The 20383-nt window shown below is 42.8% G+C and overlaps 1 protein-coding gene and 1 pseudogene across 9 annotated transcripts in view; one reads left to right on the forward strand and one right to left on the reverse strand.

Annotated features, from left to right (window-relative positions):
- Positions 1-1330: 1330 nt before the first annotated feature.
- Positions 1331-7698, reverse strand: LOC147000653 (uncharacterized; annotated as a pseudogene). Its single transcript, XR_015045701.1, has 3 exons — positions 6410-7698; positions 1714-1779; positions 1331-1353 (listed from the first exon to the last, which is right to left on the reverse strand). The product of XR_015045701.1 is annotated as an uncharacterized LOC147000653 (transcript).
- Positions 7031-20383, forward strand: part of LOC110311678 (leukocyte surface antigen CD47) — a 57021-nt gene continuing 43668 nt past the window's right edge. For 7 of the 8 annotated variants that reach the window (XR_015045702.1, XR_015045703.1, XM_085832192.1 and 4 more), the window contains exons 1-2: positions 7031-7286; positions 19622-19969. Coding sequence is in view for 6 of the 8 variants with exons in the window: in XM_085832192.1 (XP_085688318.1) it covers positions 7241-7286; positions 19622-19969 (394 nt within the window). In the remaining 2 variants the exon portion in view is untranslated. Of the gene's footprint in view, positions 7287-18664; positions 18756-19621; positions 19970-20383 lie in introns of those variants that run through there. The other variant, XM_029470295.2, reaches the window with a different exon arrangement.

A 20383-nucleotide genomic window follows, 5' to 3' on the forward strand; every position in this document is an offset into this window, starting at 1 on the left:
AGAGAGAGAGAGAGAGAGAGAGAGAGAGAGAGAGAGAGAGAGAGAGAGAGATTACATGCTAGGATCTGAAGCTTTTGTCCTGAAATAACTCATTTCAGTAGATATGATTAGTTAGGGGGCAAATTCATTTCTGCCTAGAACCTTAGAATATGGTTTTAATTGTGGAACAGGTCCATTGCAATTGTATATGGTTAAGGGTTTTGACTTAGATTGGTCCTAACACCAGTGACTAGTACCTTGGTATGAGGAAGAGAAGACATGGGGACAGAGGGCATGTGCAGACAGGGGCAGAGACTAGAGGGCCGCAGCTCAAGTCAGAAAAGGGCAAGTCTGTCAGGACCCAGGAGGAGTTGGGAGGAAGCAAGGTGTGTGTGTGTGATCTCCAGATCTCAGAAGGATCAGGGCCCAGTCAACACTTTGACTCAGGTTACAGATCTTACAAATGGGCGAGTATCCTAGGTTACAGAATGGATGCCATCTAATCGCTTGAATACTTAAAAGGCAGAAAGGAGGCCTAGCAATGAAAGGCATAGGAAGAAAGGGGAGATGAGAGCAATAGAAGACTCTAAGGAGTCAGTGTGCCAATGTGAGTTCTAAGGTGTTTAGAGATGGAAGACCCCCAAGCTGTAGTCAACAAGGAAGCAGGGACCCTGCCTGGTCCTACACATGCCGAAGTCTGCCTGCTGCCTACATGAAGCTTGAAATAGATTCTTCCCTGGAGTCTCTAGAAAGGACAGCAGCCCAGTCAATGCCTTGATTTCAGCCTCATGTGACTCAAGCAGTGAAACCAACTGAGCCCCTTGGATTTCTGTTCCATGGAACTTTTAGATGACGTGTAATTTTAAACCCCTGTGTTTATTGCTCTTTGTTACAGCAGTACTGGAGAAGTAAATATTCTTATATACACCAACTACATGGCTGTTGTCTACCCTCAAACTGTAGAGTTAGACATCAACAACCTTCTAGATCTCAAACACTATCAAAGACATGTATGCATACGATTATAAAATCTACCTAGAAGCTGACTCTGTCTCCAGTGATTTTGTACTTCTGCGACTACAGTCTCCCACATGGATAGTACCAGTAGCAGGAAGAAGAAACGCAGGAGCAAGAATCACTACCTTGCCATGACCGAGGAACAATTAAGCATCTGATAGTATCTGCTGTGCAGAAGGAAGTACAAAGACGATCAGATCACCACCTCTGTGTCCTAGGACTGTATGCTGAGGCAGCTTCTACTCCCAGTTTCCCCTTAAACATAGTTGTTTATGCTTACAAGGTCTCCAGGTGATATTTTTGAAGACATTTCGAGAAGTGACTGCCATATGAATTGGTAGGTAGAGTGGGCATCATCTGGGGACCAAGATCCAACAAAATAGATGAGGTTTCTATGTCTTTGGGACTGGGACACTTCAATTCTCTTGCACTCGGATATCAGAACTCCATATCTGCTGGTCTTCAGACTTCAATGACACCAGAAGTCCACCAAGTTCCCATATCTTCAGCCCTGTACTGAGAGTTACCTCTTTGACATCCCTAGTTCTGGGGAGCTGAGATTTGGGTTCTCTAGCTCCCAGAAGGCCTATCATGGGGCTTATTATCATTTAGTATCATTTAATACTATTCCTTTAATGAATTCCCCTATCTATCTGACCATCTATCTATCCATCATTCTATACAGCTATTTTTCTCACTACTTATTGATGCACCTACCTACATATACACATCCAGAGTAGGCTCTATGTATCCATGGGTCTGCATTCACGTATTCAATCAACACTGTGCGGAAAACATTCAGAAAAAAAGATACTGTGATTTTATAAATAGGTACAGTTTTTTCCTTTCATTACTTTTTAAAAGAATACAGGATAACATAAATGTACACTGCATATCACATATATTATATATACATATTACATATAATATATATACATATATATACATATGCATGTATATATATATATATAATAACAAAACTAGAGATGATCAAATAAGTTATATGCAAATATATTACTTGTCTTGAGAAACCTGTCTCTGACCAATCTACAATGCTGGATGGCTCAACAGCCTCAATCTAGCACCAAAATCCTGGAGGGTTTCTGGAGGGTTTCTGGTCTTTAGCACGTTGGAAGTGCCAAAGAAGTGGGGTTCTGGTACAGTGAAGGATAGCAGCAATAGCAGCAGTAGAAACAGAGTAGATGAATTCATGACCAAAGAGCAAAACCAGGCAGACAAAGTCTCACTGTCTTTTCCTGTGACCCATTTATAACTAGACTGTAGCCCAAAGGTGTTCCCCACTCTGCAGGAGAGTCTTCCCTCCCTGGCTAATTCTTCCTAGGAATGCCCTTACAGATCTTCCCAGAGGCAAGCCTTTTTTAGTTGATTCCAGATCCCGTTAAGTTGAATCATTATAAATGGTGTGTTTTTATACAATCTATACATACTCTCCATTTTAGGCTATCATGTTTTTATCATGTGAACCATGCCAATAACTTCCTTGTTGGGCTATTTTTATTCTGTTGGTTCTGCTCTTTTAGAGAACCTTGACTAATACACGATTTCATATAAAGGACTTGAGGATCCAAAGGGTTTGTAGTCCTGTAAACAATCTTTCATAAATATCAAGGGATAAGTATATGACAGTCTGTCAGCTCTGCCTCTCTGTACAACCTTGACTAATACAGAGATGCAAATGTACCTAGGACAAACTCCTCTTGAGCTAACGCGCTGGAGGAAGAGACACATATATAGAAATAAATATCTATTGACAAGGTGAACAAAGAGTCAGGGGACATGTAATTAGATCTGTGAGGTAACAGTGAGTTATGGAACAGACGACAAATGGGGTTAAGGAAGACCTCTTGAAGGTAATGTTTAATGTCAGTTTTGAAGGATGGTGTGGAATGCATTGGGTGAGGAGAGAAGAGAATGCAGGAAGAGCACACGAGTAGAGGGAGCAACGTGAGGGGAACACAGAGGCTAGAAAGCAGAATCTTTCCAGTGTGGAATGACCCAGTGTTGCTGCTGCAATGTGCCTGATCATAAAATAATAGTCAGCAGGATGACAATGCCAGTCTTCCTTTGGGGAAAAAAAAATCAGATAGGTCTTGGAGAAAGCTCAGTCATGGAAGTGTTTGCAAACACGAGGACCCCATTCGATCTCCAGAGTCATTATTTGATGTCTAATCTTGATTGTCAACTTGACTATACCTGGAATCAGCCAAAACCCAAGCATCTGGACACGCTCCAAATTCACTATTTGAGGTGTGAAGACCCACCATAAGTCTTGGCAACAACTTCTCGTGGCAGCCCCCGTGAGAAACAACATAGAAGGATGCTTTTGCCTTTTGCATGTTTGCCCTCACTCTCAATGGCAAGTTCATGGATCCTGCTGCTGAGGCATTCCTTCATTCATTTTGGCAGCTAGTTCTTCAGGACTCCAATACAGACAGAAGACCAGCATCTCTCTGGGACCTCCCTGGGATGCCAGCATCAGATTGAGACTGTTGCAATAGCCAGTATCCTGAACTAAACAACTACTAGAGTTTGGCCTTTCTATTGGGAGACTGTCATTGTTGGAATACCTGGCTCATGGCCTCTATGTGGCCCTAATGAGTCACATATATAGTCTGTGTGAAGCAAGAAGGAAGTTGGATTCAGGGTGACTCAGTAGCTAGTGATGGTTGAAACTTACAGAGCCTGACACGAGGCAGTTTATTTTGGGCATATTTAAGTACAGTAAAATCTGGGAAAAGGTTTCCTGATGTAACACAATACCATATGTACAGTGGATCATAATTACACTGAAACTCTTCTCAAAGCACTGTCACTTTTTCCATGAAGATGGGTTCTCCAGATGTGCTGTGTGTGTTATTTTAAGGGCCTAGCAGATCTGTGAAGTATGGTTTTGGTCAGACAAATAGTGCAGAGGCCATCTAGACTACTAGCTTCCTCAAGCCCTGCTTGTGGGAATTTGGGGGAACCAGGAATGGCCTAGCCCTACAGATAATGCAGCAGCAGTCACTTAAGCTACTAGCTATTTCCATTCCCAGGCTTCTGGGTGTGCGAAACAGTATAGATTCCTTTGAAGACACAACCCTGAATACTTAACATTCTTGGTTGTTCTAGTGATTATCTGTGAGCACACTTTTTACGGTGTCTTGGAATCCTAACATTGAGGAAGAGGAGACAGGTAGATCCATGGAATTCACTGACTAGTCAGCCCAGCCTATATGGCAAATTCTGGGCCAGAAGTATTTTAAAATATGATCTTCATTTGAAAGCTAACCAGAATGTCTGGGAAGACACTTATTCTTTAAACTGTTTTAAAAAAAAAGGTATAGATACTTTCAGAGAAATGATACAGGAAGTAGTTCTTTAGTCCCTACATATAAGCACAGACATGTGCCCTTGTACCAGTACATGCATGAACATGCAACACCCACATATATCATGGACATATAAGTAACCAGAAGCATCAAGAGTAAGTATATTGCTGTATCTATATAAGATTTTAGATATGGTCAGAAGCAGATGTAAGATTGGGAGGAAAAGGAAAGTTAGTATGAGGCTAACCATGAGAGAAGAGGAACTAGTCATGAATTGAGAAGGAAGGCTATGGGGTAGCTACATGTCTTATTATAGATACTGACTTCTCTGAGCTTGTAACTCCATATTCCTCCACTCTAAGGTCAGAAGTGATTCAGGGGAAACCACACGTCTGATGAAAACTCAAGGAAAGGGCCCAGGTGAGAGCTCCAGAGACCATCAGAATGACTCCAGGCCCATGGTACCTCTTCTATTTCCTTATCTGAACTGGGCACAACACCCTACCCACAGCTTGTGTGGAGACTCTTAATTAATATAGTTAATGTGTGCTACCTGTGTTCAAAATGTCTAATGTGTACCCATTCCCCTCCTCTCTCATGCCAAGCTCAAAGTCTGGATAAAAATGCTTGGATCAATTGAAGAGAACTTCTAAGGACTTTAGGTTCTGGACTTGGAGTTTAAGGTTTTCTCAGAGAGAAGTCATCAAATCTGCAGGCATTGCTATAGAACTTTTCTGGGATAGCCTCAACCTCATGCCCCATCTCGAATGCCCGATAGAAGAGTTACCACCCACTTGGCTTCTCATCCAACGGACTTATGCCCATTCCATTTTCTGCACAAGAAGACAATCATATGGCCCCGGTAGCTCCCCGCATAACACAGAGCATCACTGGATCTCCACCTCTGCAGGTTGGGCACAGTATTTTCCAGTCACTTGTTAGCTTTACAGGGTTAGCTGCATCCAGGAACAGCTGACAGCCTTTTTTAGCCGAGCAGCTGCTCTCTGATACACAATGTCCCTAATGCTCAAGGTCTGGTGAGCGGTGATTGTTTTGTATCCATATCAGGAGTGGGTAGACTCGAATTAACCAGTTCCTTTGATAGTGGGAGGGTATCTGGTCTGCCATTGAAAACCTTAACCATCAGAACTCTTAACTCTTAAGTCACATTAACACATCATCTAGATCAATGGGAAGAAAAAGGGAACGTTTTGGGTTTAAGGAATTGATACTGTGGAGGAAATCTCTCTCTCTCCCTCTCTGACACACAAACACACACACAGTTATATACTAAGGGATGTTTGTTGAGTGCTATTCTCTGAGCGTAACAGCAATCATGTTCCTCAGAAAAGTGGTGACTACTTGTGACTCTCAAGATAGGGTGTGCTGAGTGTGGATCTTTCCTCAAGGAAGGAGAGTGTCAGGAGGAGGGTCATTGAACCCTTACTTGAGATTCTAGCTACTTCCTCCTGCACCTCTCAGACACCCCTAAGTAGGTGCTAGAGTATGCCAACTATGGAAGGGTATCAAAAGAACGGGGAATTCATGCTGCGGTGAAATTTTTAGGTGTGGTTGCTTTCAGATCTTCTGCGCTGCTGGGTGGGAAGTAACTTATATGCAAGCTCAAGAAACCTTTTGGTTCAAGACTGACTTCAGTGGAATCCTACTTTAGTTTGTTGTTGGTACCCTATCTGGGAGGGAGTGGTTTTCTCCTTAGGAAAATAATCATGAAATAAGGACACTGTCACAGCATCATAGACAGGGGCAAGTTTTATCCTGAATTGGATTGCTGCTACACTGGCTATTGAGAAGGAAATGGGGTAGAAGACTTTAAGAAGTGCAATAAATAGTGTGATAGCCTTTTAGCTCAGAGAATATCACCCAGAATGGGCACCCATTATTACTGAGATCAAGTCCTTTTAGTCAAAGGACCTTTGCCTCAGGCTGAAGAGTGTGGCTTAGAGCTACACTTTTAAACCTATTCAAGAACTGAACTCAAACAGGGCAGAGGTCTACACAAGGATGCAGACATAAGCCAGTTTCCCAATATTGCTGATAGTGTCAAGGATCTGTTTACTCACACGGGGGCCTGTCTGCCACAATCCTTGTGTCTGCCACCCTTTCTCCTTCGTGGTTTTAAACTGCTCATCATGCATGGAACTTGATTGCCCAACCCTGTTTGGGGGATGAAAACATTAGCCAACAAAGTAAGAAGAACAGATAAGGAGGTCCACTTCTGGAACAAGTCAGACAGGGGAGAGATCAGGGCCAGGGGGAGCCAGAGGGAAGGAGTTCCTCGGGGGCCAGGATCTGGTCACAGCGCCCTCTCTCCGCCCAGCCCTGGGGCTCCAGGGCTGCGCGCCTTGGGAGGGAGGGAAGGTGGTGAAAGCAGAAGCAGCGCCCACACCGGGAGAGCAGGGAGGAGGAGTTGGATTGAGGTTGGGCGGTTCCGAGGTCCAGGGAGAGCTTGGCCAGAAGGAGTGGAGAGCAGCGGGGCTGCGCAGGGACGCGTGCCGTGAGTTCCGGTGAGCGTGTGTGTCCCACGCTCCCGTCTTTCAGGCGGGCCCAGGACACGAAGCTGGAAGAGAGCTGGCTGGAGAGACGGGCCGTGAGCAGAGAGTGCAACCCGCGCAGCCCCGGGGACAGGCTGGTTCTTGGCGCTCTCCGCCGGAGCCTGCCCAGGGCTGGGTGTGAGGCTGGCGTCACGTCAACGAGCAGAGGCGGCCAGGCGGGGCGGAGTGCGCGTGCGCGGGGCGGCGAGCACGCGCGCGCGCGCACCCCCGGGCAGCCTGGGCGGCCGCTCCTGCCTGTCACTGCTGCGGCGCTGCTGGTCGGTCGTTTCCCTTGAAGGCAGCAGCGGAGGCGGCGGCTGCTCCAGACACCTGCGGCGGCGACCCCCCGGCGGCGCGGAGATGTGGCCCTTGGCGGCGGCGCTGTTGCTGGGCTCCTGCTGCTGCGGTGAGTGGCTCGGGGATCCCGGCTCTCAGGCTGGTGCGCAGCACCCAGGCGCCCCCGCAGGAGTGTGGGCTGCACCCCCGCCGGCCAGGCGGCGCCCGGAGGAGAGCAGAGAGAAGAGGAGAGGGGTGGCGGGATGCGCGGGCCCTGCGCACCCGGAGCGCCACTGTGGGAGGGCCCGGCGGGGCATCGGCGCCCCTGCCTCCTCCCTCTGCTCTCCTTCCCCTAGTCCCTTTCCCCCCCGGGGAGAGCGGGCTGAAGCTCCTCACTCTCCAGTGCGCACACGTAGGAAGAACTGGGAACAACCGCAACTGTGCAAAACCCCAACTGCAAAGAAAGCGAGGGGGCAGCTGCCGGCCCCCCCCCATCCCCTCCTCTTGCACCCCTCTCCTTTCTCAGAGCTTTCACGCAGCATTTGGGGGTTGAAGGACTAGAGTGGGAGGACCGGGCCTCTTGTGATGAAGTGCGCATTTTGGTGAAGTCGACCAGAAAGGCTTTTTGCCCTGCCGCGTAAGCACTGGAGCAGAGAGAACACGGTGGACCCAAGTTTTATTTCCCACCCAGCTTTCATCAAAGCTTTTTTTTTTTTTTTTCTTTCCCTCCCTCTGACCGCGTATTTTGGTGGTTGTTGTTTTGAATCCTCAAAACAAGCTTCCTGGAAACACTTCTCATGACACCCCCGCTACCCCCCCCCCTTGCCAGCACTTTAATATATTCCTTATTGTAGATTAAAGTTTTTTTTTCCCTCTCCCTTGGAGCAAACGTATTTTAAGATTTTGCCCAGATATTGCCAGTGGTCTAAAGACAGTAATTGCCAGGAACGCACCTCCTCTTTTGTAAAGTATTTTGCTGTTTATGAACGCGTACCTCCTTTGTAAAAAGCCGAGGGAAGAATAGGAATTTTTGTGACCATATACCGCCCGGCAAGCTTCATATCAGCAGATTCCTCTGCGAACTTTTGGTAAGAACAGACTTGCAGCAGTATAACAGCAAATGTTAAATTTGTCTTAGGATGGATGCTAAATTAATTGAACGTTAAGCTGATGGCTAACCTCACAATGCCTCTTATAAAGGCCAGTGTTTGGGATCTATTTCCAAGATGCCCTTAATACCCTGCCCATCACTTCCCTCTCCCAATCATCCTGGGTGTTGTAGCTGATAATAATAAAGACCTGTGTTATCTAAATTGTTGGTATTGGATGTTTTCTGATTTTAGTCGTCTTTACTGTGCTTGTTACCATCGTTATCATTATAACACTGTTTTCAAATACCTGTTGTATAATCAGAGAGCTTTCATATTGAGCCAGATACAAATCTGTAATAAAATGCTACTGATTCAGACCATGGACAGTGAAGCTTGTTTGTCTGAAGAGTGAAAAGTCTAAGCCATATATTATGTTTTGTTTTTTTTAAGCCTAATTCTCAAGTAGACTAAAAAGCAAAATTATTAGAATTGTAGTTTTGGTGATAGGAATTGTGTTAGGCCTTTGTGAGCAATAATTATGATCGCATTCATTAATGCTCATTTTGTACAATGTTAACACATTTGGTTCTATAAGGAATTGCAAAATTCAGAACTTGCACTATTTTTATTGTGTTTGCTATTAACTAGGAAAGAAAAACAAACCCAAAATACAGGCATTATGGTTTGGGGTCGTTAGATGTTTGTAAATCAGCAATTGATAATGTTTGTCAAAGATAAGATGGACTTTTGTTTGTGTATCATATGTAGGTTCGAAAGAACACACATGAAAGCATGCTAACAGTCTCAGAACACAAGCAGTATCAAGGGAGCCTGGAGACTGGATTTAGCATCTAGAATGAGATGAAAGTCACGGATTTTTAAGGTTCATTTGTGCTGAAGTTCGATTCTGTTTTCAGTTTCATTTATAATGAAATGGGTAACCAGGGGCCATGTCCTTGTAATCTTCACAGTTTCACTGACCTCTGTGGTAAAGGGGGAGTGGGGTGGGGTTCCAACACCCTCTTCAGCCAATTACAACGGAGTGCAGCCCCATGTAACCGTTTAGAAGATGTGGAATGAATGTGTGTATTCCTTCCCAGCATGTCCAGTTATACTTCTTTTAAAGGCATAGCAGTTTCCAGGGTAGTCACCAACTAGTAAGTAAAACCTTAAATAAATAATAGCAGTTGTATATGTGAACCATTAACAAAATTTTTTTGATGGTTGAGTTATTTTTCTTTGTTCAGAGTGACTTTTTAAAAGTCAGGCATGCACGTGATTAAATTAAAAAATGTTTTTATTATCTAAATATAGCAGTAATTTAGCTGCTCGCATAAGACGGTTTTCGTTTCTCCTGAAGAATAGATTGTTTTAAAGCACACGTTGCCAGTTTAAAGGAATGAACGCCTCTGTATGTGTCCTTGTTTGTGGGGCTGCATCAGCAGTCTGGAACTGCATGCTTTTGTACTGCATTAAATGTCTACGGTGGGATACTTCTGCTGTCTTCTGGGTTTGGCAGATGGCTTATCTTCATCACGGAAGTGCTAATGAAAGTGTGGAAGGCCAAGTTCTAAAGGCAGAAGAAGAAGTGCCCACCCCCTCCATTGATATATGTTCTGAATACAAAGTCATCAGAATTCGTGGCTTTACTTCAGCAGCCTTCTTTCTGTGCTCTCATGTATGGGGAGTTTTACTTGTCTTCCAGGCTTTTGCTGTCATAGCTTTTTATATAAAACACAAAAGTCTACATTTTTATAGCTTCTGCCTCAGTCTAATGAAACCCGTACCCGATTTTAAAGTTACTTTCACTTTGCATGTGAGTGCAGTAACTCTTTGGGAAAAGAATAGGAATAAGGTTGTCGATTCAATTTTACTAAACTCAGTATAGTGCAAAAATAGGAACCAGAGCACTCAGCAGAAGTTCTCACTTCCCCAGACCAGTGGTTCCCAACCTTCCCAATGCTGCGACCCTTTAATACAGTTCCTCGTGCTGTGGTGACCCCCAACCATAAAATTACTTTTGTTGCTACATCCTAACTGTAATTATGCTGCTGTTATGAGTCATAATGTAAATATCTGATATGCAGGATATCTGATATGTGAGTCTGGGAACGGATCCTTCAAAAAGGACCATTCAACCCTGCTCCCCCAAAAGGGGTTGCCACCCACAGGTTGAGAACCACAGCTCTAGAAAAGACTCCAGACGTGGAGTTTCCCTCTTGGTGGCTGGTTGCATGGAATTGAAACAGAAATGAAAGGCTCCGCCCTTGTCTGAATATTTCATTCCACACCCATGAAGCATTGCACAACAAGAGCTGGAATTTCTTCAAGCCTCCATCTTTAAGGTTTAGGTCAAGAGAGTCCAAGTGGAAGAAAGAAAAATTATTCTTCCCTTTCAGCAAGTGTGAGCTCATGTTACAGCCTGGACTGGAGCACTCTACAATACTCTTAAAGGCATAGAGACACATTTCAAACTTGTGTGTCTCTTAGTAACTTACTGTGTGGTTTATTGAAGGAAAACATGTTTATCTTTCAGTGGCACTTGGTATACTTCAGTTCATGATAAGGTCATGCTTCAGGATATAACTGACTTTAGAACATCCCTAACCTCTGTAATTTTAGGTTGACTAGTTTTGTTCTTATAAGGACTCTTTAGAGCCAGCAAATGTGGCAGAATGGCTTTGAATCACACTGAATTAAGCTGTGGACTCCCCACTGGGCCCCTGACCTTTAGTTGACCATCTCCCAAGGGGATCTTGGAACTCCCATCTTCAGACATAACTTAGTTTTAGTCCCAAACCCAAGTTCTTTATGCCAGAGGCCATTCTAAGGGAAGAGCTAGCTGTAGGGCACCTCTCTGCCAGCAGGTGTCTGCCTCAGTCACTCCAACAGCTCTTGAGGTTCCTCAAGCCATTCATGGAACATCACCCCAAGCTGATAATGGTGGGGAAGCGTTTGACTTCTCAGCTGCCCTCCCAACACTTCCAAGTTCATAGTCAGCACTTCTCACTCTCCTCCTTCAGCCTGCTCCAGAAGAACGCCATTCACTTGTCCAAGGGAATGACAGCTCGTCTACCCCTCATAACTATCACCCCAGAAACCTGCTCCCAGACTCAGCCTTGTCGCGGAGATCTTGCCCTGGCCATTGACTCCTTCCCCTGAGCTTACCGCCCTTACCAAGTTTTACCTCATAATTAAAAAGAAAAGAAGCCCCAGAAGATCCAAACAATTCTTGCCCTTGTCCTCGCCTCCATACCCACTTGTTGAACATTTCTCTCTGCTCTCCGACTGTGTGAGGTCTATTTAAAGCATCACTACTGCAGCCTTCTGTCACCTCCCTCCCGAGTGCAAGTTCCACGTGGTCCCACCTGGCCGATGACATCGTTATGTAGAGAGAAGCTACTTTTTCAGTCCATGGTTGGATTTTGACTGTTTGACATGAGCTTTGGAATCGCCGTTGTCCACGTGAACCTTAACCCTGCCTTGGAGTCGGCCATATCACCTTGGCAGTTTGTTTTGTTTGCTTCGCTCGCTTCTCTCACTTCGTTTTCTTTCCCGACTTACTCTTTGAGAATTATTTCCATGATGGTCCCAAGCTTTTGTTCTCTGCTGTTTGCCTTACAAGGACCCTGCGGTCAATCTTCTTTATACTGACAGTTTCAACTACTAGCGATGTTCCTGCTGATTCCTGAGTCTTTATAGCTCTGACCTTTCCTCTGAGATCCAAAGTCATATATCTGGGGATCTACTGGACATGGCCACTTCATTGTACTACTGGCATTTTTAATGATCAGGCTGAAACATTGAAAGGATAACTTCCCTGAATCTTCAGTCTCCTTTCCATATAATTAATCTACAACCAGCTAGTTCCACAGACTATTTTAGTTTCCAATTTTCGTTTTTCCTTTTTTATCTCCCTCACCTCCCACATGTGACTTCTGTTGATTTTGCTGCTTTGATTTTTAATGCCATTTTTAGGTCTTCTTCCTACTTGTCGTTTACCTGGACTGTTGCAGGTTCTTAATGGGTCTTTCTTCTCCACTCCTGCCCTCAAGTCCCCTTTTGTGCTGCTGTGAAATGCTTTCTTTCTTAGAGTAAACCTGAGTTGAACCTTCTATTGTCAAGTCTAAACTGCTCAGCGTGACATTCAAGGAACACTTTGCAGATTGTCTCAGCCATCTTTCCAATCTCCTTTCCTAGAGCTTACCTGAGGAGATTTCTGCTTTCAGTTATTTTTTTCCCTTCTCTACATATTGTGTAGGTAGTTTAAGTAATGTGTGCTTCCTTTCCAGCACGATGTCTCCTTCTAAGGCCATTCCTAAGCACGTTTGTGTAGCTTTCTTTTCTTTTCTTTTCTTTTCTTTTCTTTTCTTTTCTTTTCTTTTCTTTTTCTTTTTTGAGGAATTTTTCTATCCATGTATGCAGTTGACTTGAGATTTTTCTGTTATAATATGCAGCTTTGCAAGTCCAAAGTAGAGTGATAAAAGTATTGGGGACTCACCTGATATATGAAGAGTGATTCCTCTGCCTTATGACTTGTAAACACCCCCCCTCGCGTGTTTTTTTTTTTTTTGATTTTTAAAAAAAAATGTTTGCTTTAACGTTTACATTCACAACAAATGTATAGAATCCTCTCTGAATGCTTGGAGAAACTATTAGGATACTAGTGAAGTCATTTTCCTACCTTTCTAAGAGTAACCAGAAAGAGACTTAAACAATGCAGTGTGAGAATTTACATAGTGAGCAAGGACAGTAGAGTAAGAAAGGACAATAGAGAGATGGTTGATAATGGGTAATGGAATGGAATTAGCATCTCAATGATGCTCAGACCAGAGAACCGCACACTAGACCTGCATCTTTAGTAAGTAGTTGTTAAGTGTGTGAAAGGTGGTACAGTGAGAGCTTCATGTTCACATTCTCATTAAATCTTCACAAAATCTCCTGTATGCATTGTAGGTGAGGACACTCAAGTACAGAGGTTAAGCAACTTGCCTAAGGTTCTACAACTATGATGTGGGGTATGTGTGTGTACTCTTAACCACAGCACATTCTCTATGCCCAGAGAAGGAGGCAGCCCTCCCTATGCTGGGGATCAGTTAGTGCTAAGCTATGTTTATCGGAGCACATCTGCCTATCCATGGGGGTGGGAGTGGGGTTGCAGGAAAGTCATTGTGATGGGAGACTGGTTTGGAAATGAGAATACAAGATATAAGGCAGGAAAGGATCTCAGAGGACCTTGTTTGTTTCCTGTGCTAATGTCCTGAGAAATTGGCTTTTTGAGAATGGGGGTGATGGGTTCCACTGGTTAGTGGAGGACACATTTGCATTTAGAACAGTTATTTTGAGGACTATGGAAAAGGCACTGTTGGAAGGAAACAGTGTTGGAAAAGGAACAGTATGGAAGACTGAGGCAGGGAGCCAGCCAGTTTGGAAGTCTTGACAGTGGTTCAAGGGATTAGGGTGAGGATGTAATTCATTCATTCAACAGGCTTCGGATTTAGAAACTGCTGATTAGCTTAGCCTAACAAGAATTTCTGTGGCTAGAGTAAGAGAAAGGAATCTAGAATTATATATGGGTCCAAGTCTGATTACTGGTAGATAATTGTAAATATTTTTGGGAAGGTGAAGATTGAAACACGTAGTGTTATATAGTTTGGGGAACTTTGTTAATTTTTTAGTAACTCTTCCTGAAATGCATAACAGACGATTGATTAAAGTCCCCAGGAAAGGTGGGGCCTAGTTCAGCAAGAAAATGTTCTGATTGTTAAAACTATGGGAATGAAGAGGGATGGTTGGTAAGAGGTTGTTGACCATGAAACCTTTGTCTTAGTGATTGATTTTTTTTTCTCTTGTACAGAGACATGATGACTGTTTAGTTGGGAGCTTGCTTAGCAGTTAAAGAGGGGGACTCCATCATCATGGTTGAGAGCATAATAGCAGAATTCAGGCAGGGCACTGGGACAGAAGCTCATAACTTACATGCTGGCACCAGGAGACAGAGAGAGCGTCAACTGGGATGGTTTAGGTTTTTGAAACCTCAGAGCCCATCCTGGTGACATACCTCCAATAAGGCAACACCTTCCAATCCTTTCCAAACAGTTCTACCAACTAGGGACCAAGCGTTCAAACATAGGAGTCTGTGAAGCCACTCTCATGAAAACTCGTCACATCTTAGGAACACTGATATGGTAGTCTGAACCAAGGACTAGGTTTAAAAAGTTAGGACAAGGTGGAGAAAACAAACAGGTATATTAGAGGTAGAAGAACAAAGTTAAGAAAAAAAAAAATAGCCGGGCGTGGTGGCGCACGCCTTTAATCCCAGCACTTGGGAGGCAGAGGCAGGCGGATTTCTGAGTTCGAGGCCAGCCTGGTCTACAAAGTGAGTGCCAGGACAGCCAGGGCTACACAGAGAAACCCTGTCTCGAAAAACCAAAAAAAAAAAAAAAAAAAAAAAAAAGAAAAAAAAAAATGAGGACCGGCTCCCTGGCTCAAGAACTGTAGAGAAGTCAAGACAAAAATGAAGCATGTGAATTGGGTTATTCATAAGAGGTAGTGATTTGGATAAGATCTGGAGCAACAGTACAGTAATAGTGAGCAGAGTGGAGTCCTGTTGACATAGTCTGGGAGTGCACAGAGGTCAAGAAATGCACATAGACCATTGATTGTCTTAGGATGCTGGGTAAGAGACATGAGTATGCAGGCTTTTTAAAGTTTGGTGGATATACAGTTATTAAAAGATGATTTAAAACACACCATAAATGGACTAAGGGGATGTGGAGGCTGGCAAGCCATGAGTCCTCTAGATGATGCACAAGAGTCAGCAATGGAAGCAAGCTCTGCGTAAAGAACTCATTTCTGGAAGGGAGAGTAAAAACCCATGGATACTCGAGGCTGTGGGTAAGATTGTGTGGGAAGTGTTTTAAGCCTCAGGCTTCCTGGGAGGACTCAATGTGAGTAGGGAGAGAGGGCACAAACTGGGAAGCAGAAAGGGGAATTGTCTCAGAGTCATTAAAAGGGGAGAAATTTTACATGGGATGTCGGAAAACATTAGGGGCCCGGATGAGCCGTGATGACCTGACAACCTCCTGTTCTTTAGGAGCAATGCAAATTTCCTCAGGAACCTGCTAGACAGGTTGATTTTCTGCCCTCCATAGCACTGCTGGTGCAGAAAGAGCTACACGTGTGACCTTGTGTTGTATAACCTGCTTATGGTCCCCCTAGGACAATTCTAAGCGACTAAAGATAAGTCCCGCTCTCTTATTTTTATTTTTCATTATCATACCCATCCCTCTATCCTGTCAGTGTCTCATCTGGGTTATTCTTAACTGCTGATTGCGTGTCTACTTTTCTGAGCTGAACACAGGAGCTGTAACATATGGATCAGGCCTCTCTGCCACTGAACAGCAGCTCTGCTCAGGACTGACATGAGGAGGTTTGCGTTGTTGCTGTTATGTTCATGGAAGCTGTGAGATCTAATATTTTTGGCAGTTGATATAGGTGAATCTTCCCCAGTTTATTTGGTAATTTGACAGTAATTCTGTCATCATCCTTTTAGGTTAAGTTTCCATACTCTGGAATAAGACTGCTATAGCATGTCTTACCTGGATGAATTTTCTTATGTTCATTATTTACCGTCATTTACTCTCAGTGTTAGCCAAAATTTCCTCAAAAGATAAAAGGCCCGTATCAGACGATGTTAGTGTTTCTAATAACATGTTTAGGGATATTTGGGGCTACTGTTACTTACTCATTATTATGAAGGTTTTCTTGGTTTAGCCAGGTCAAATTTACTTTTCATTTTACTGACAGCATTTATTCTGCTTAAATTACTTCAGCTATGAAATGTTTTCACTGCAAGAAGTAACACCATGTAATTAATAGCTTGTGGAGTCCCCGAAAGAGGTATATTCCAAACAAGTTAGAAAATTGTGGAGTGTTTGCCAGCCACCTCATTCTTACCTGGGGTCTTCTGGGGGAAAACCCTTATAGAATGGCAGATCCCTTCACTCGAAACTTCAGGAAAAGCATAATCTTCAACTGACTCATACGAATATAATTTTTAAATCTTGAAATGACTCATGCTGCTATAAAATGGACCTAACATCAACATTTTAATTTTACTCCTTAAGGAACAAACTAGCAAGTAGACAAAACCACTTTTGAAGGCAAATTGGTAGAGCAGACACATCATAGACAAGCAAGAATACTTAAAGGATTTATTAAGGGATGCAAAACTGGTCAGGATCTTCAGGGTTTTGTTTTTTTTGTTTGTTTGTTTTTTGTTTTTTTTTTAACTAATATTGTTGGAACCCTCTTCCGTGAGGAACAAATTCGTTACAATGAATAATTTCTATGTCTATAGAAGAATCTTGTGAATGGCACCCCCCCCCCTTCCAACAACTTACACAATTGTAGATGGTTGAAGTCCGTGGAAACAGAAGCTGTCTAGAATCTTACAATTGCAGATCTGCTAGGTAGTACTCAACAAGCAACAAGAAACTCTGGGAACTTTCTGTCTCTTTCAGAATCTTTACAGGTATTTTTCTGGTACTTCCCTTCCTTTGTGACGTCACTTCTTCCCCCTCTTCCTTTACAATGTGACTACTTGCCCTCAGAGTCTATCTCCAGGGAAATAACACATAACTCCATGGGTATAGAGATTGTAATTGGACTTGAAGCCTGGGGCTTCCTAATATTTGGGTGGCTAAAAATCTAGAGAACTGGAAAAGGTGAATCATGAATGCCCCCAAGGCTGCTTCAGATGGTGCATTCCTGGAAGAGTTCAGAGGACTCAGCTCATCCTAGTAGGTGCCAGGATGCCCGGTTCTAGGCTGTTGTCCTGTGTTTGTGCAGCATGGCATTGCTTGGGGAGCTTTTCTTAGTTGTTTTCTCCTGGGTTGCTCCCTAGTGTTCTAGGAAGTCATTCACTGTTTGCTCTGACCCTTCTTATTAAACTATGCTATAGAAAGATGAATTGCTTAGCACTGTGCACCAGTATGCCAGGCAGAGGACATGGGCTTGAGTGTCCTTGAACATAGTCCAGAGTGTATTCTGGTGAAGGTCTTTACTTACATTCAACACGATGAGTATTTATTAATAATTACATTCTTTTTTCTTTTTTTAAGTTTTCTTTATTAAACTAATAAAATTTATCTTAAAATAAACAACTCAGTATTGCCTTTTTTTTTATTAGATTTATTTATTTATTATATGTAAGTACACTGTAGCTGTCTTCAGACACTCCAGAAGAGGGCGCCAGATCTCGTTACGGATGGTTGTGAGCCACCATGTGGTTGCTGGGATTTGAACTCTGGACCTTCGGAAGAACAGTCGGGTGCTCTTACCCACTGAGCCATCTCACCAGCCCATATTGCCTTTTTTTAAGTCATCAAAATAATGTACAATAGTTAAATGCCTCTTAAATATACATAATATCTTCTGAAACTACAAGTAATATGCACTCAACAAGTTTTTAAAGATTATTTGGAGCATTAAACATGATAGAAGTAGGGACAAAACATCTCTTGTCATGCCCTCTATGAAAGGAAATTGTGAAATGTTCCTGATTAGATAGAAACTGATCCATCTCCAAGAAAGAATATGCAGCGTAACTGTGGCTTCATAGAATGAACTGGGCAGTGTTCCTTCTGTTTCTATTTTGTGGAATAGTTTGAAGAGTATTGGCATTAGGTCTTCTTTGAAGGTCTGATAGAATTCTACACTAAACCCAGCTGGCCTGGGGCTTTTATTGGTTGAGAGACTTTTAATGACTGACTGCTTTTATTTCTTTAGGGGTTATGGGACTATTTAGATGGTTCATCTGATCCTGATTTAACTTTGGTATTTGATATCTGTCTAGAAAATTGTTCATTTTCATCCAGATTTTCCAGTTTTGTTGAGTACAGTGCTAAGAGGAAAACTCATAGCTCTGAGTGCCTCCAAATAGAAACTAGCAGCTTAATAGCACACCTGAAAACTCTAGAACAAAAAGAAGCCAATACACCCAACAGGAGTAGACAGCAGGAAATAATCAAACTCATAGCTGAGGTCAACCAAGTAGAAACAAAAAGAACTATACAAAGAATCAACCAAACCAGGAGCTGGTTCTTTGAGAAAATAAACAAGATAGATAAACCCTTAGCCAGACTAACCAGAGAGCACAGAGACAGTATCCTATTTAACAAAGTCAGAAATGAAAAGGGAGACATAACAACAGAAACTGAGGAAATCAAAAAAAAAAAAAAAAAAAAAACCCATCAGATCCTTGTACAAAAGCTTATATTAATAATTACATTCTTAGAGTAACATTTTTATGCCCTTAATTTTATGTCTGGTTTACATAGAAGGAGGAACTATTAATGATTAATGGAGTTAATGTTTTATATTCGTTGGTACTTTGGGTTTTAAAGGCAAAGTCAACAAGCTACTCAGATAAGAGCTTTGGATACATGGCCATGTTAGAAAATACAGCAGGAGTTCCTCCACATCTTTGCCATTTGAGTCAAATGGTAAGCAGGGCACTCAAGGGTGGTCTATGCCATTGAGAAGAGCCAATGGGTATTCTCTACTCATCAGCAGCATCTGCTCTTGCTTTCAGATTGTTTCTTGGCTTTTAGGGTAGTTTATGGTTTATTGGAGGAAGAAATACCTGTAATCTACATTTCAAAATTGTTCTGTAGAGTCAGTGAAATGTCGGGGTAGGAAAAATGCCATTCAATTGTGTGGAATCCTTTGTGTGGACTTGCATACAAAGCGCCTATCGCTGTCTCTTTTGAAGTGGGAAATAGCCACAGAGAACATTTTTTTTTTCCTCATTAGTATTCCAAGACTTCCCATCCTCTTGGAAAGATAAGATTTGATTCATTCCAGTTGCTTTGTATATTAAAGTATAATAGAACTGGCCACTTCTTTTGGGTTATGCAGCCTGAGTGAAGAGATAAATTTCATATCACTTTAGCACATTCCATCTAGAAGACGTGTATGGAAGTTGAGCCTGAATAGAATATTTGGTTTTCTATTCAGGATGTTCCCATAGTAAGGAGAGTATTTTTCTACATATATCAGTAAGCAGACATGATTACTTCAGAGCTTTCAAAGCTAGATACTGTACCTTGCATATTCCAACACAATTGGTAAATTTATCCGCAAGATGCATGGTATGCATACTTTGTATTATTAAAACCAAAAAAGAGAAAAGTTACAGTCTACTGGCTGGCGTGCAAATAATTTGTTGCTATTTTTCACCTTGTTCCTGTACTACAAGCATAAATGAACAATTGCAGTAGTTTTCTTTACATTAAGTGTTTGTAATATACCTAAGATAATACATCATATATACAGATTGTAATGAAATATTTTTGTGTCTGTATTCCAGGTTCAGCTCAACTACTGTTTAATAATGTCAACTCCATAGAGTTCACTTCATGCAATGAAACTGTGGTCATCCCTTGCATCGTCCGTAATGTGGAGGCGCAAAGCACTGAAGAAATGTTTGTGAAGTGGAAGTTGAACAAATCGTATATTTTCATCTATGATGGAAATAAAAATAGCTCTACTACAGATCAAAACTTTACCAGTGCAAAAATCTCAGTCACAGACTTACTCAATGGCATTGCCTCTTTGAAAATGGATAAGCGTGATGCCATGGTGGGAAACTACACTTGCGAAGTGACAGAGTTATCCAGAGAAGGCAAAACAGTTATAGAGCTGAAAAACCGCACGGGTAAGTGACACAGTTTGCCTGTTCTGAAACGTGTGTCGAGATATGGTTGCCACTGTGGGAGTGCTGTGAGGTGGGACCTTGGAAGAAGTCACTAGGGGGAATTAAGGCTCTTCTTGGGCAGGTGGGCTAGCTGTCTGGATAGAAAGTGAGTCTGGCACTCGTGTTTCTTTCTCTTTTACACACACACACACACACACACACACACACACACACACACTTCATCTAGCACATCTACAGCGTTGTGAGGTAGCACAAAGATCCTCCTCAGAAGCTGAGCAGGTGTCAGCCCCATGCAGTAGAACTTCTAGGCCTGAGAACCAGAAACCAAGTTAAGCTGCTTGTCAGACACCTCCTCCTGGAACTGTGTCACAGCAGGAGAAAACAGACTGAAAGCAAGCAAAAGTAATACCGTAA

This window comes from Mus caroli, unplaced genomic scaffold (genome assembly GCF_978045245.1).
Source record: "Mus caroli unplaced genomic scaffold, Mus_caroli_1 scaffold_17, whole genome shotgun sequence".
Classification (NCBI taxonomy): Eukaryota; Metazoa; Chordata; class Mammalia; order Rodentia; family Muridae; genus Mus; species Mus caroli.